At 49.0% G+C, this 17,651-nt stretch overlaps 1 protein-coding gene across 2 annotated transcripts in view; it reads right to left on the reverse strand.

The window, feature by feature from the left end:
* Positions 1 to 2,961: 2,961 nt before the first annotated feature.
* The window catches only part of MAD1L1 (mitotic arrest deficient 1 like 1), a 380,536-nt gene continuing 365,846 nt past the window's right edge, over positions 2,962 to 17,651 (reverse strand). For both annotated transcript variants that reach the window (XM_055805552.1, XM_055805553.1), the window contains one exon: positions 2,962 to 4,103. In XM_055805552.1, the coding sequence (XP_055661527.1) occupies positions 3,945 to 4,103 (159 nt within the window). In that variant the 3' untranslated portion in view covers positions 2,962 to 3,944. The remainder of the gene's footprint in view (positions 4,104 to 17,651) is intronic.

The following is a 17,651-nucleotide window of genomic DNA, read 5'->3' on the forward strand; positions in this document are numbered from 1 at the left end:
AACGGCCTCACTGGCTTGTCCCGGGACAGGCAGAAAATCCAAAACCCAGGAGTGGGATTGCTCCTGCCCCATCACTCTCCATACCCCGATCCTCTCTGCACCCCTACAAGCCAGTGCAGCTCTCCCCACAACCCAGCAGCAGCAGGAGATATTGGGGGGTGCTCAACGCTCTCCATCGTGGCTCTCCTGCCCACCTGGAGCTCAGGGCTGCCCATGTCCATGCTGCATCAGCCATTCCCAGTAACCAACCCCATCTCTGCTGGGAGAGGCAGAAGGAAAAAAGCAAGGAGCTGTGGGGAGGGCAAGGCACCTCTGCCCTTAGGGAGTTTGGAAAAACCCTGGGGGCTTGCGGGATGGTGTAAGGTCCAGCCTCTGTACAGCCCCCGCACACCCCTGGGAGGGCTGTGATCTGTGCCCTGAGGCAGCGGCTGCTGCTCCATGAAGCGGGGAAGGGGAGAGGAGGGGGTCACCAGCCAGAGCCCCACTGCAGCCAGAGGCATGAGGGAAAACCAGTGACTTTCCAGTCCCCAAGGTGTGTAGGAACTGTGGCTTCCCTTTCCATCCAGCGCCCTGTTTCTTCCTCACCATCTGTCCCCAGCTCCACTCCTGCCCTTCACTCCCTCTCTATGGCAGCTTCATGCTCTTCCTTCTCCGTCCCTTCCTCCTACAGCATTACATGGAGAAGGTCCATAACTAACGTCTGTGAACCCCAAGCTCCTCACGGCTCATCTCAAAAGGCTTTCCCTAGTTCCTTCTCAGGCATCACACACTTCCAGGACAACTCTGAGGCTCACGCAAACGACACACCGTGATGGCAAAAGCCGGGAGACACAAAGCAGGAGCAAAAGGCTCCAAGTTCAGAGATGTGACCTTAGGAGAGGCATGAACTTTGCAATACCTGCCTTAGCCAAGAGCTCTCCTGCTTTCAAGGACCGTATGGCAGTATTTGACGGCCCTCTGCCCCTGTTTGCTATTTATATACGCACACAGATGAAAAGGGTTGATCAGTAGAGGAACAGGGGCTCACAAGCAGTTCGAGTGAAGGGAAGCTTCAGGCAACACCGCAAACAAGACGGTGCACCGACACAGAGTCCCCCAGCCGTGCATTAATAAATCATATTTTACAGCTTATAGCACATAAACCCAGCAAGCGTACATGGAGACCCAGCGAGCACACACACACTCGTTAACACTCTTGCCTCTCCTCACCACCCAATTGCAAATTTATTACCTATCTCCCAAGATTTTCTAAAAAGATTTTCTGTGAACAGGGCTGGAGTTTTGCAAGTAATGAGCCAAAACCGGATGGAACTTCTGCCCCCATCACCTGGGGTGGTTGAAACCTGCTGTACCATCGGTGGCAACCAGGGTCTCTGCTCGCACTGCCCTGGGGGGCTGCACCCATGGAGGGGGGATGTGGGGGGCAGTGAACACAGTGGTAGGGCCCTGTGACGGGCTGCTGAGCCCCATGCAGCTCAGCAGTGAAGGAGCAATCACTGCAAAATTCATGTCACCATTACTCCTTGCAGCTCCGTCATGGCTGAGACAAGCAGTATAGTGACGGTGGCAGAGATGGGAGCTGCCATGTGGCAGGGTACAGCTATAGGTTTGAGGCTTCATCCTGAATTCGGTGCTGGAGCTAGAAACTGGGGAGTCTCAGCTCCTTTTCCCTGTGCCCAACTGCAAGCTGATGTCCTACAGGTAGCCCCGGTGGCTTTACAACGGTCACGCTTCCACAGGAATGCTCCTAGGCCTCGATCAGTGAGCCTCAGAGCAGCCAGGCTTCCCAAAAGTCCCAGTTTTACATAGTGCCCAAGCCTGCTTTCTGTGTACCAGCGTAACACCATGAGCAGGGCAGGGATGCTGCTGGCCAAAGCAGGACAGCTACCCCAGCAGCTTCCCAAGCCACGAGCAGGACCGGGCACTGCACCACGCCAGCACACCCAGCGAAGGGCCAGCCTCACGACACCTCTCCCAGCTGCGCTGCCGTCTTAAACTTAGTTGAACAAATCAGTCTTACCAGGAGAACAGGGTGCAGAACGGTAATTCATCTGCCTCTCCTCCCCACCAAAGGCGTCTCAGAAGACTACTGTGTTTTCTACCCCAGCTTATTATCCTTTCACTCTTGGGAGGCAACTTTCCAACAGGCAGAACGTGTTTTCCCTTGTCACTCTCCAGCATCCCTTCTCGCCTCACCCGTGTTTTGCTAAGATAGAGGGTTTATTGTAAACTTATTAATTACTTCATTTCTCCTGCAAGGAGCCAGGAGAAAAATTTTCAGAGGCAGCCAGGATCTGCTATTGTGTTGGCGGAGGAGCCGAATGCGGCTGACGTCATGATTCATTTTCCCCATGACTGAGGAAGGCGACTCTCAGTACCACGTCGCGCATACGAATCAGGCAGCGTTCCCCTGGCACAGCATGCCAGGCAATTCATCTTCCACCAGAACTTCTTCAAGCAGAAGAGAGAACACCAAACTTTTGCTGTTGCACTTCCCTGCAAACCCTGCGGAGAGGAGGGCTGGGGAGATGGGGGCTGCAGCCTCCCCAGAGCACAGGCTTGTCCCTCCACCTCTGATCCGGTGGGTCTATAGCAGATTTTTTCTGTGCCTGTAGACACATCAACAGGTCCCAGAGGGACTCCAGCATGCATGGCCAGCCCTGCAGCCACTGTACACAACTCAGCTGAGTTCCTAGTCTGCTTACAGCTACCTTCTCTCCAAGCTTAGGAAGCAAGTTCCTGCTGGTATCAAGAAGAAATCAATATACACCAAAGTTTGTGACAAACCAATCTAGTTTAGAGTATGAATGAGGCTTGCCTGGAAAAACTGATAATTACACCCTCCCTTATCAAAGCAGTACCAGCATCAGACAATTGACGGAGAGATGATTCCTTATCATGCTTTACATGTGGGACAGCACGGGGGAGCACACTGTATATCCCAAATAAAGCAGTCACACATCCAGTTTGGGAAGCAACACTTTATTCTTATGATAGAAGAACTATTTCCATTGCAACACAAAATGTCAGACTTCAGGGTGTGCTCCAGCCTCCATGGAGAAGAGGAGGAGGGAGAACCCCCGTAAGGTGAGCAGATACCCACAGCCTGGTGGCAGGCAGCAGGCTAAAGCTGGAAGCAATGAGCACACCCCAAAGAGCTCCCTCCCACCTTCTGCAGTCCTGAGATAACCAAGAGCCAAAGAGTCTGGGTGAGGAACAAAAAGCACGCCAGTGTCATCTGAGCACACCACACCACACAGAGGTGTCAACACAGGTATAGGGTCTTCAAATGGCCATTTATGCTTCTGCTTGTCTGCTGAGTGATGGCAGACTCAGGTAAATGGATATCTTGAAAATAATTTCGACCCTGTTGAGTGATGAGCTGTTTGCAAGAGCAGGAGGTATCCACAAAGAACCTGCTCGTCGTGACTGATCCTTCCCCAGGTGCCTGTCCTTACAGACCAAGCCTTTGGCTCTCATTAGGAGAGGACAACCATGGGGGCAGGAGGCACCAGCCTCCCACAAGGCTCATCTCTCTGCTGGGGCCCAGATTTGGGTGATTTGGGAAAAGCTGAGAACAGTGGTCCTGTGGCTTCTCAAACCAGCAGTTCCCACCATACTCCCAGAGAGATGCTGAGGCAGTCTGGGCAGTGACAAATCCAGACAAAACAAAAAAAAACCCTACTCAAAGGCAGAGACTGGGTCTTGGCACAGGAGAGCCCTGGGGTGGAGCTAGCCTTGCCCTCCCAGAGGAGGGAAATGATGATTTTCAGAGGAATCAGTGGGATTTGAGAATCAGCATGAAAGAAGGAGGAAGAAGGAGTTCCCTGTAAAACCAAAGCAACCCAATACCACAAATTCAGGGAGGGGAGAACTTGTCCTCGCTACCTCAAATGTCCTGCCCAGGAGTGCTCCGCACCTGGCTGGTAACTGGCAGCGGGATGCTAAGCAATGGTCTGGCGGCTGAAGAGGTCGAGTGTGAGGGCGCTGAGGAAGGCTGGGATGCTGTCCTGCTGAAGCAGGTGGAGTTCAATGAGGTCCCGGATGGTTCGTGAGAACTCCGTTTCCAGAAGCTGCATTTTCCCACCAGAGGAGCTGGAGGCCTGAGGGATAAGAAGAACAAGCCCATTAATACAGCAGGGTTTTAACTGACCTCCCGCGATGCAGAGAGAGCCAGCAGCATCCCCCTAAAGCCTCCTTTGGGATGGATCTGCCTGTAACCAAGGGCACATCACCCGCCGCAGTGCAGGCGTCCAGCGCGTGTGAGCTCCCCCAGTGACAAATGGGGCAGTGGGGAGACGAGGGGTCCGACCATCCTGGAAAGAGGCTGCGCAGGGGCCACTGGCACAGAACTGGGGTGCCCACGTTGGGGTCACTGTCACCATCACCACCCAGGTCTCAGGCGGCAGGAGCTACATGCAAGGGCTTTCTCTTTGTGAAAACACTTATGCCCGAAGTCATTCCACTTCTGTAGAAGGAAGCAGACCTATTCCTAATTAACACAACTCCTTCCCAATGAGCTGCTGATCCACCCCGCATCCCTAAAGTGTTTCTGGATGTTTAAATCAGCCTGGCAGCGCATAGCCGAGAGCTCCAGAGGAATTATTCCGGAGATGCTCTCATGAATATAAGGAAACTCAACATGTGGGAAGACATTACAAATCTCCTGTAACATATAAAACAAGCAAAAAAAAAAAAAAAGCTAAATGCAAGAGAAATAAGGGATGCTTGAAGCCTCTCCTGCCCCTGGAGGAAAGCAAGCAGCTTGTTTATTAATAAACAGCAAAAACATCACAGCGCAAATGCTAATTTTTCCCCCTGCCATTTTCCTCTTCAAAATGCTCCCATTCCTAATTACTCTGTAGCTCTGCTTCCCCTCGCAGCCGAGGCGGGGCAAAGCCGGCATCTCCCCGGGGTGTGCAGGAGTGGGGTAGCTCCCCCCCCCCCCCCCCGTCAAAGGATGCCGAGAGCCAAAGCAGAGGATTGCCACGTGAAGGGAAAAACATGACTTTACCTGCTAGGAGAGAAGGGAAGCAACAACAGCCAAGAACCCCGGGGAACCTGCTTGTTTCTGATTTCATGTTCTCAGGAGCCTGGACACAGTCGATTATGAACTTTTCATGTATGTGTCACTTCGGATTGCAAAGAGCGCGAGGTACTGAGGATGCCCCCGTCACCCCTGAGCCAGGCAGGGAATCTAAACAAGGTTTCCACGTGGAAAAGTAAATTAGCTTTTGTTTCAATCTCCTCCACTTGGACTTGGTTGTTTTTCAGCAACTCCAAAGGATGTTCTGTACTTTAATCTGCTGCTTAGTGGAGCTACCCGACGTGCTTTCTGCACATCTGATGTACCGCTGGGCCAGATTAAAGAGGCTAAGTAGGAAGAGGGCAGATGAAGAAGCCAGTTGGAGGCACAGGGAGGGATGTACATCCACAATCCATGTAAAGCCAGAGGCACAATGCCAGGCTGTAGCATAGCTAGGAGCGAGTACAGGGCTGGTTGCTGCGAAAGCAGCACAGGTTTTGTTTTGCATATCCCCCCCCCTGCCCTCCCTGATCCAGCTGATGGGAAGCGCCGGTTTCGTAGGAAGGTCTGAGTGTTGGGTAATGCATCACTTGCATCTCCAAAGTCAGCGCTGAACTGGATTCATCTAAAGTGGGAATTCAATCTCTGTATGAAATACACACTGCCTCCTTCACAGATTTAAAACACTCTTTGGGCACAGAATTAATTTTCTAGGAATTTACAAGTAAATCCATTAATTGGTTTACCAGTTTAATTAATTAAAGCAAGTTCCTTAAGAAATTTAACATCCAGTGCCAGACCATTTGCTTGTGTTTTACGAGTTCGGAAACAGAGTAACATAAATGTTTTAAATTTCCCCTCTACTTTGAGCTCATTGGCGTCATGGGTGAAAGCTACATTTGAATAATTTCTCTTTCATGAGATTAATGGCAATTTCTCTCTACTATTCTTTATAACCTAAATTTCATCCTTCAGCAGAAGCAGAGCGTTCAGAGAAAGCAATGTGAACAAATACGTGCTTCTAGAACACTCTTATTTCCCATTGAGTTCAACGGGACTAAGGTTTCTCTTGGTTGTCCGATGGTCAAGAGAGGCACCATCCTCCCCTCTATGGCCTCCACCTCCCCAGGAACTCCAAAAAATACCAAGCCCCAAAAAGCTTCTAAGCCCCAGACACCTCATCGCAGTTTCTTATGATCTCTTCTGCGGCAGGAACAAGGCCAGAAGGCAGCCACTTGGAAAAAGGCAAATCCTCCTCTGGTGGCAGATATTTACTTGCTAACTTGGAGGAAGGACACACTGACAGTTCAGTTCATTCAATCTCACACTGCTTTTAAAAAATTTAGACACTCTTTTTTTAATTTCTTTATCTGGGAGTGTTTTAAAATTGCTATCATTGTTACTTCTCTTTTTATTTGTTTTTATTGCTTTTTTTCCTTCACCCATCTGTTCATAATGTAGTATAAACTGGGATATATAGATAGATTTGTTGCTTTGAGTTCAACAGCAGGAGTACCTTTGCAGCATGTGCTTTACAAATAAAGCAATTCTATGAAATAATAGCAATATGTTCCCATTAATTCACAGGATTTCTTTTCAAACACCAGTCTGCACCCTGCCTGGTGCACCCGGTGAGCCGCAGGCAGAGAGGGAAGCGCTGGCGTGGGTGGCATGGGAGCGAGCAGGGAATCGTGACAAGGCAGGGGGATAAACGGGGGCGTGTGGGAACACAGAGAGGGAGGACACCGGAGGGGATGCTCTGCTGAATGAACGCTGCAGGGTCTGGTGGTTTCACACCGTTTTGGATCAATGTGGAGCATACCTGCGACTCCAGCTCTTAAAAACTGGATTTATGAAAGTTACCAAGATGAAATTTCCAGTGGTTCAAAGCTGTAGGGGTGCTTGAGTCTTCTTCTTCGCAGTTCACAGCTAGCACTCCCTCCACTCATTTTGAATCCATTTTTTAAATTAAGAAAAAGTTTCAACCCTCACAGAAAAACTCCTGGACACAACCCCTGCTAACAAGCACTCGCAGGTGACAGCACATACCAACGATTCACACGACGTGCTCCATGTAATGCAATCACCATTCACTCTGGTGATGCATCCCCAGGAATTCTAAGTTTAGATGCAGCCAAAGGCCACCCAAGCCCATCTAGGATAAAAATGTAAAGCTGAGGAACCCGAACAAGTGTCACTGATCCATGGCGATAGTCTGTGAGTGGGAATGGGGCAAGAGAGACCAGAGCACCTCCAAACACAGCCCTGTCTGCTCTGTGCCCAGCACTACTGACATCTCACTCAGAGCTACACCACTGTAGTATGTTGTTGCTTTTAAAGAGAAGTGTGAGAGAAAAAGCATCAAGATTTAGAGTCAAACCAAATACACAGGATCAAAGGACAAGCTAAGCTTGTGACCTCTCCCATCCACCCCGCAGACAACGCACAGAGCCAGCAATGCCAGAGGACATGTTGGGGAGCACCACCACGCTTCACGTCCCCCCCTTCTGTGTGTGTCAAGCGCAGCACTTCACCAGGTGACTTACTCCCCCCGCACCCCCAGCCTCCCTGAGCACAGAGCACCCCAGGATGCTGACGCTGAGCACTACGAGGGTACCATCTCCCAGGTACTCTTTACATAGGCCTGTACTGGTTTCTTTTATTCACGGCAAAAATCTGCCTGGCTTACTAAACTACTGAGATTCAGGTCTATGTTATGTTTTATTCAGATCTCAAATACTTGCAAAAGGAAAGATTCTAGCTTTCGCTAAGCTCCGTTGCCAGTTCAGTCTGATTTAAGGCCTATCGGGACCTTTTCTGGAAAAGCAATGGAAATCAATCTTTGCCCCACGTTACTGTTCGCTCGGCTCTGCTGGTGGGGGGGATGCGACTCCTGTCATCGATCTGAAGGGTGACACCCTGCTTCTCTCCTTGCAGGCTGCACCACCCCACAGAGCAAGCAGAGCAGTGGATTTCACTATATTGTAAAACACAGGGCGACAGGTCTATTTGCCGCGTGGCAACATAAACTTGCAATGCTGCTCCTGGATCTGCCTGGAGAACGAAGCCATTAGTACAATTGCTTTTCCACGAGAATCAAGATCAGCTGCTGCCTGCCAGAAGGAAACACCATAAATCTTCCTCTTAACCCTGGAAAATGGTAAATTATTCAAGGCTTTATAGTTTAGATATACATATAAAAGTCTCTCAAATAACCACCAGCGTGGCAGAAAAGTGAGTTCTCCTCTCCAACAGGGACCATCTCAGCAAGAAGCAGACAATACAGAAGATGCAGAGGAGCAATAAGCGTTCCCAGATGTCCCTGCTGGGGGATGGGCCTACAACTGGCTGGACTGGGCTGGCAACACCGCAATGTATGGACCATAAAGGAGGCTCTCTCAACTGTTGTTGCTTCAGCATAACATATACAGGGCTTCTGACTGCACTGATTCTGCTGACGTGGCTCTTTGTCCCCATGCTGCTCTTGCAGAGAAACTCTCCCTGAAAGCCAAATCCCAGAATTTACTTCTCCACTTGTCCCACCAGCTGAGAAGTAGCTGTGTCAAAAGTGTAACAGTGTCTCCTTTGGTAATTTACAGGCTAACATATGGGTCAGAAGTGCACACTGAGCTAGATACACCAATTTTTTTTAGTTTCTTGTACACCCTTTTCCTCTGCTCTCTGACATATTTTGGTAGCTAAAAACAATAGATGCTCCTACTCTGGCTTCACAGGTGCTGTCAGCTATGAACTGGCATGCAGCGTGACTTCAATCACGCAAGGGATGCTTCTTGAAAAATACTGGTTGAGCATAAGACCCAACTCACGGGTCCTGTAGACCTTCAGACTCTGGAATAAGATTGAAAAGAGGTTGGTTGCATGCCCCAAGGAGGCTGACACAGGGATGTGGTATCATGAGAACACATGGGCTAGAAATGCAGAAAAAGGGAGAAGAGGGCTTCAGCATTCAATACAACTTGAGATTTCAGCATGAAGTGGGGATATTCTACGTCTGAGTTCCACACAGAGAAAGCACAACTGCCTTTGGGGCTGCGATCCATGCAGGATGTGCTCTTGCATCTCCTGCATCTTTCACACCCCCTCCAAGTGCCAGAGGTGGAGTTCCTGAATGGCTTTTGGTGAACTGACAACAGTGATGATGGAGCTTCGTGCCAGGCACAGCAGGTAGGAGAGCTGTGTCTCAGCTTGGGAACCCCAGCTGAAACACCTCTGCAGCGTGAGGAAGGGTGACACCTAGGACTCTGCAAGGGCTGCCAGCGTGGCTTCCCACCCTTGGCACAGCTACAAGCCTTTGCTTTGCAGATGCCGCTCAGCCATGCTCTATGGTAGATGGTACCTTCCAAGGCTGAGATGTATTAGGGGTCAAAACAAGCATGTGAATCATTGTCCAGCGACATTTACCCAGTGAATGTATCATGGAGGCACCACCTCATCTGCTGTACTCCTTCCGTAAATCGCCGTCTGTGCTGCGTCCCTATGCACAACTGCTCTGAACACACATTGCCAACAGCCCCGTGCGTGCTGAGGGAAGGGGCACCCCAGCTTCCCAACTGAGACTCCACAAAGAGCCTCTCCCTGCTCCGTTCAGCTCCACAGGCTCCCCCGGCATTACGGGCCATGTTGTGGACACATTCTCTTCTCTCCGTCCCAGTTCTTACTGCCATTTCCCTTGTCCTTGTGGCGCTCCTCACCCCACCTCGCTGCCTGCTGTGTCGCCTGCTCCAGTGTGGGTTACGCACATCTCCCCACCGCATCGATCCCTTCAGCCATTTGCCTTCCTCGTTTGAATCCCTCGGGCCTCCCCTTCACATGGGACAGCCACTCCCCCTTCCCAACACCTTGCCCCATCAGCAGAAGTCCTCAGTCAGCTACACCATCTGATCACCTCCCAAAACCTCTGCAGCACTATCGCTGCGTGTGCCACAGAGCCTCTGCCACCAACCGCCTCGGGCACACCGGTGGTCCTGACAGCCCCTTGCCTCCCTGACACCTTCCCTGTGGTGCCCACCGCCTACCTCGGCACCCATTAATACACATAATAACGTCACAGCCCAACAAACCTATTCGAAAATATATTTTAAGAAGCTGCTGGGTCTGACCTTTAAACAAGAAAATCCTTTTGTTTCCTCCTCTAGCTTTGGATGCTGAGATTTTTCTAAATGTCAAAGGCCACCTTGTGCACGTGCAGATGATGAGGGGCAAAGCAGTGATGGTGAGCAGGCTGGCACCCTCTCCCTGGCTCTGCAAAGCTGATAAAGCACCACCATGTGTCACTCCAGACAGGTGCACGCACACACACACACACACAGAGCAGCCCACCAAGCACAGAGCCAGCCCAAAAACTCGAGTGCCCAGAAAACAGCCAGGGAAAACACGTGGGTGTGTGCGTGCACACGTGGAAACTGCCTGCTGAAGTTATAACAACCCAAACACGAGGTTTTGAGATTTAATTGCTCCAACTTGGCTCTCTCGGGTGATGATATCATTATCAAAATCCCCCAATTGAGTTACGCCTCACCAATCAATCTCTCCTAAGCATCATGCACTGCTCAAATACCAGGTCCCCAGGTAGCCACTAAATCACTTTAATTAGAGGCTGTTCATTTAAAATTAGAGAAATATTAAAAAAAACAAAAAAACAAATTGTACCACAAGATGTGCTTATGGCTGGAAATATTTATGAGGTTATTTAGCAAACTGTTTACTGGTTTCCTTCTTCTTTTTTCATGGTAACGGACAGATTTCAGCTGGCCTGACAGGACAGCTGCCCAAGGTAGCTCTCGCAGGATGTGCAGCTCTTCATCAATCAAGTCACCTACCTTTTACAAATGGCCATTCCTTGTCTGCGGCGAAGTTTTTCCCCCTTCAATATCCTCTTTGTAACTCAAAAGAGGAAGAGTACTTCTTTATAATAATTGCTTCTTGCCAAGACCTCTGACCTCCGTGTCGCCAGCTTGCTATATAAAGGGAATTTATGAGGCAGAGAGGGATGGATGCCTGTAAAGGGCCTTCCAGGAAATGTAATGAAAAAGCTGCTTTTAGCTGCTGAGCAAAGAAAAGCAAGCGCCTGGCAATGCCAAGAAGAAAATTGAAAGCTGGGGTGGGATAAGTGAGAAACAGCCCTGCGTGCACTGAGATTTATAGCAAACATTTCCTTTCTCTTTCTTATTATTCAACACTGAGATGAACCGCAACCCCACAATGTCTTTTGCACAAGAGGTCAGCTCGTATACCTCCATCTTAATCAGAAACCGGGCGCAGGCACTATGCACACGAGTGGCAGCAGTGATGGGGTCCTCCACGCTGTACCAGCTCAGCAGCAAAGAAACAGAGAGTGGGGCATACTGCATAGCAGCGAGTTTCTCCCTACAGCTACGTGTTTTGATCTACGTGAGCTTCCTGCACCCAGTGTAAAAGATGAAACAAAGAGCAAGGACATGCGCTGAAGTGCCTGCGCCCCTCTTGATGGGGAAAACTGGTTGGGGTTAACCCTGGGGGCCGGTGCCCCGCACAGTGGAGGGCAAGTCAGCATCTTCTCTCAAAAGGTTTCTCCTACAGGTGAATGCCCTTTAGACTGTCAAATGTGATGCCATAAAAATAAGATCAAACGCTTTAAAATAAGGGAAGCATATTTTTTGATTCATACTATTACTATTTTATATCTGAATATTCCTATAGAGCTTTTCATCCTGGAAGACAGGCCTTTGAACTGCCGTGATTTCACCTATCACTGAGGAACAACCCCCGGGGTAAAATGTGACAGCTGTTATCAGGGTGCATTAATGTTACTCAACAGTTCAGGACAGACAGAGACAAATATATCCAATTTAAATCATAGGTTTGAAGAACTACTGCTCAGTGTGGATTAATACCCATGCATTTTCCAAAAGTGCTTTGAGAGTTTTAAAGGACAGGTACTGAAACTAAATTTCCCCGTCTCATCCGTAGGATGCGTTTGGCCTCCCACCATTACACTGTAAACTGAACATCAGCACTGTCAAAGCGGGAAGGTGGTAACAGGAATGATTCACCCGTGGCATCTACTTTTGCCTCCAGAGATTCTGATGGGGATCTCCAAACTAACTACTGAAGAGATTCACCCTGTAGAGATTTGTTGAGGTGATACCTAGAACTGGTTCAGCTGAACGCAAGACTGGTGAGAGTGAATTACAGCAGACTATTCACATCACAGAGAAAGGAAAATTGCATGGGATGTCCACTCTAAACTCACAATGGCAGCAGGCTGTAAGTCAGAGCTTGAGATCGTAAATTTTAACTTTTTAACAGGCCTCAGGACTGCCAAATATGTTTATAAACATCAGCTATGAAGGACTGTTGAGAGCGAGGCACAGGGTTCACAGAATTTTTCCAACACCATCCCATAAAAATCCAAACTGTGAGATTAAGCCTTTAAAGCCAATACCTCAATAAAAGGCTCAAGATTTCTACAAATCACCGTCTTTCCCTTGATGTACAGGGAAGTTGTACTGATCCCCCAGCCACAGGTATCTCTGCCCTTCAGAACAAGCAGCCAAATGCACATTATCCCAATTGCTGTCACAACCACGTGCTGCAGAGCTGGACTGCTCCAGCACCCAGGCTGCAGCTTTCCAGCCATCTGCGAGGTGACCATATTGGACTGGTCAAGCTGCAGAGTGAGTAGCTAACAAGCATTAACAACATCTAGCCCATGTGTTCTGTCTAGTAAAATGCCAACCCATCTGGCTGTAACATTAGTGACTCCATAGAAGCCATATGCGGGAGAGACATAAATTAGGGAGAGAAAAACCTCCTGTTACTTTCTCTGAAATGACTCTGCAGTCGCAGCCTGCAGTGCAAGGGACTGGGTGTTATTGAACCTGTTTTCCCAGCCAAATCTCAGCCTCACGCAGCGCTCCGGCCCTGTCATCCAGAGGCAGTTCCTGCTCCCCACCTGGCCCCGGTGGACACAGTGGCTGGGCACAAAGGGAAAAGTAGGTGGAACTCAATCCAGGTCTCAGACCTCTCTCCCAGGAGAGCCAGAAGCAGACAGACAACCTGAAGGAGATACCAGGGACTGGCAGATGAAGCCAGCACTTAAGAATCCCTCATTTAGACAGGGAACTCATTAGCCAGCCAAGCTGCTTATCACATTCCTCTCCACCTCCCTTGCTGGAAGGAGAGCTGGAAGCAACGGAGGAGCACAGAACCAAGAACATGGGCTTTCTGGAACACCAGAAGGAAGCACCTATGGGAGAAATGCAAAAAAAAAATCATGTGTGGGCTTTATAATTAAGATGGCCTGGTTCCCAAAGCAGGGAGATAACTCCACTTGTGAAGTGCAGCTGTGAGCATGAGGTCTATAAGAGAACATGAGAAGTTTGCAAAACCTTGCATGGATGAGAGACAGCTGGAACCACAGGAATTTTGATGGCAACTTTTTGCAAGCTGTGGCGTTGCCTGGGAGATAGGCATCCACCCCCTAGAGCAAACCACCACTCACCACCAGGCAGAGCTTGCCGGAGCCTTCACCGCTCACCGAGTCACACCAGACACGCACCGTTCCTCTGCTTAGCTGCTTCTGCATCACGTCCTTGCCAGGAGCCTCTGTTTTCCCTTCTTTGGATCAGAGCAAATAGGCAGGAAACCCCAAGACTCGCCCCAGCTGAAGTGCCTGCACATGACTGCATGCACACAGGTCATACAGACCTCAGGGGTCACCAGCTGCCAGCTGGAAAAGCAGCCCCTCCTTTGGGAGCTGGGCGTTTGCAAGAGATGGAGGGTGAGTGCATGAGGCTGGGAATGGTTAAATGAGCAGATTCCACATGCCTGCGAGGCACGTCTCACTGGAGCAAATGCTGCTCTGCAATACCACAGACACCAGCGTGTGAGTAATACGTTTATCCTCCCCATCTTTTTGGTGTCCTTCTGGAAGTCTCATCATAAGCGGGGCGGGCGGAAGGCTGAAGAACTGAACAAGAAGATCCTGTGACCAACAATGGCTCCAGAGACCATAAGTGATGAACTTAATGACAAGCAGACAATTACACCTTAGATACGTGGCTGAAGGATGGGACAGTATATGGAGCATGCCTGTTCCCGGCTCATTGAGTTTGCAAGGCTTGTGGGGGAAGGAGTAACAGATGGACCTGATGGCAGATATTACAGCTGAAATTCTCACCATGTTTATTCATTACTCTCTTCTAGCTCTTGTTTGTCATCGTCTGGCACCCCCGGCTAAAACGCAGGTCTGAGCCTTCCAGCAAGGAAATTGGTGACACCTATTAGTCACCTTTGTGCAGAGCCAGTGCTCTGCATGACAGCCAGTGCTACGGAGACCAAAGCCACCGCCCATCCAGGAGCAAGAAGTGGTCATTAATTACCTCCTCCTATGGGACCGTGTGACTTGCTCATAGTTATCATCTACCAAAGTGGAATTTAAGTGCTGGCTTTGGAAATAACATTAGTCACTGTTGCAACATCAATGAGCAAATTTCACAATCTTAGTGCGAGTTGAGGAAGGCGCTTTTATTGCTCTTGCTTCTTTGCTGGCTCACATTTTTTTCGTTTTTCTTCATTTGAAATTGTTGCCATCAGCACAACTGTCGACAGGACCAAAGTGATCAGTTGTCACTACCCAGAAAGTCAAAGAAGGAAATGAAAGTTGATTTTGAAGATGCAAAATATTTTTCTTATGTCTTCAAGAATGAGTTTTAACCCTTAAAAGCTCACAACCCCCCTGTGGGGTAGCACATTTCTCAGACTGCGCCTATAGCCACACGTCGAGATTTATACTGGGGGAGAAGATGCCGTTATTTAAAAAAATTCACCATTTCATTCTCAGCTTCAAGACTTTTGAGTGCATGGAGCTGGTGGCTACCAGTAGCTGTATTTGTGGAGTTACTCAGCCAGACTGGTAGTCCACAGGCAGGAAAACCTGAAGACCAAGACAGTAAGGAACCAGTCAGCTGGCCGTGCAGGCTGGGCGTATTCTGCTTTCAGGAAACCGGCTTTTAATGGTAAAGCCAGTGTGAGAGAGTCACGGGACTGCGCTCTCCTGGAGCTGAGCTGATCTCACTGTAAGGGAAAGCCCACAGCTGAAGAGACATAGGTTGCAGCTAAGGAGTGAATAAACAGGAAGATTTCAGTATTCAGTGAAAAAGGAAAAGAAATTCCGCTGCGTCCCTTGAGGCGACACTCGGACCTCTGGGCTACGACGCATTTGCTGAAAGCTTCTGCTGCCGCCGCCTGTGCTGTCATTTAGCACTAAGCTCCTGAAGAACATGGCAAGACAGCACTGCTGGTTCCTGTGTCTGGATGAACATGCTCCTCTTCCCTAGGGAAAAGGAGAGGGTTTCTATTTAGTGAATGCACCACTCCAGCAACCTCCAAGGAATGTGCCGCGGGCGCCGGCCCTCCCCATCTGATGCACATCTGACTGGTTGTCTCTTCCTGCTGGTGTTCTCCCACTGATGTGCTGCCACCCGCCAGTCAGCTCCTTTCGCTGGAGGTGCCGGGGATGGGGAGGGGGGGAAGATTTATGCAGACACCATGTAGGCAATTATGAAAACAGAAGACAAGACACCCGGATATCACACAAATTGATGCATTTCTGCTGGCAGGCTTTTTGCATGATCCAGTAACAGCTGTCATGCTCCAGCCTCTCTCGTCTGAGCTCTGCTACCACTTCAGCATCCTTCCACATCCTTCAAGAGGGCTTTCTTCCCTTCCCTTGTGCTTGCTCCAGATGCTACAGCAAAGCAGGCAGTAGCATGGGATGCAACGGGGAGACAGCATGATTGGTTTTCATAGCAGCATTAAAATGTAACATTCACTTCTTTAGGCAAGATGCCTCTAATTAGCAATGACCTCAAGGCAACCAAGCTGCTCAACCAGCAATCTCTCCCACTCTTGAGCTCTTTAAAATTTGCCCTTTTCCTGTGCCAAGTCTTTCGGCAATCTTCCCTAAAGCCCAGTAGAGATCTGCAGACATACACACACGTCGTCCTGTGTCTTCTGGAGAAAAGTAGTGATGGCGAGCTAGTACAGAGCTTGGGCTTCATATCTTCTTCCAGCATGTCTCCGGCTCTGCATCATGTTAAGGAAAGGCAAGGACATGCCTACAAGTTTCCCTGCCAGATCAGCCCCTGCAATGAACTCTGCAGCCTGGGAACCTGCTCCTCCCCAGATCCTCCTGGTTTTTTTTCATCACTCCATGCTTATGTTTGCTTTTGTAAATAGACTTAACCTTTCCAAAATTAACAGCAGAAGAGAACTTCTTTTGGCAGAAATTCAGCCTTAGAAAGATGGAAGAATATAACATTTTCCAAACATTTGAAAACCGCAGACTAAAGATATGTTAGTCTCCAGTGTTTGCTGTTTTTGCTCATTATTCTGAATGTTAATACATTAATAGATCCTCTCCTGATTAATGGCTGTAGTAGGCTCTCTTTCTAGGAACACATATGGTTCCTTCTCGCCACAATATTGGAATAGAGAGCCAAAATATTTAAACAGCGACACTAATAAAAGATTTCATCCCCCCCATCCCGATGTAAATAACTAAGGCTGGAACCAGCCCTTAGCTCTAAATGCTTCTTATCTTTCAGAAAGTTCTTAATCAAATCTGAACATACTGGCTGAGGCCCATTTGAAATAATTGGGCTGTCTGTGGTTACGACACTGCAGCAATAAAGCTGTCTAACATTCGCTCACCCTGCAGGATGCTCTGTGTCCAACTGAAAAGAGCACATACTGCTTGGGCATGTAATGAAACGGGGCTTTTAAAGCTAGACATGTGCAAGGGCTGGTTCTACCTGCAGATCCAGGATGCTGCATATAAGGAGCGGGAACACATTTTTCTTCCCCCACACCTGCAAGGTTCAAGTACTGTCCTGAATTAAGATGATTTTCAGGGGGCTCCAGATGTTTTTCTTCCAGCTGTCCACACTCGGCAGCGTTCATCCCACCTGCTGAAGGACATGGGATACCCAGCACACAGCCCAGAAGGTACGGTGAAAAAGTCCAGTAGAGGGAATCAGGCTTGTCTTGAGTTGTAGGTCAAGTGCCAATGCAGAATTGCCCCAAAGATCTGGTCCTCCCTCATTTTTTCCCATGCTGTGCCATTACCTTTCCTCTCTGCCATAGGTCCTGTACCAACCCTACCTGTCTAATGCCATCAGCTGCTAAGATCCAACAGCGGTTTCCACTTTGTGCTGCTTGCCACACAGCTGCACAGCCCTGCCACTGACCAAGTGTGACACAGCCCGACTGCAAGCAAACCCCTGAAATTTTTTAAAAAAACTTTTTACATTTCAACGAGCGAGCCCTGCAAAGGGAGGTGCTCCAGGTCGGTACTCCTGAAAACATTTATCACTACAGAACTGAAACATGGTGTGAAAATAAAAGCTCTCGAAACCTGCTTTCACACATTCCCCAGCGTGCCCAGAGGTGTTCCTGCTATGATACACCTAACAATGCTCTTGAGAATTGTTTTCACAAGCAAAAAATACAAACAAAACAGCAAAAGGATCAAGAAGTATTTCTTCAAATGCCTCAAATCTAGGCTATCTGTGCTCTAAATACATTGTAGAAACAGTTTTAATATATATTCAGACACTACAGA

This window comes from Falco peregrinus, chromosome 5 (genome assembly GCF_023634155.1).
Source record: "Falco peregrinus isolate bFalPer1 chromosome 5, bFalPer1.pri, whole genome shotgun sequence".
NCBI classification, from domain to species: Eukaryota; Metazoa; Chordata; class Aves; order Falconiformes; family Falconidae; genus Falco; species Falco peregrinus.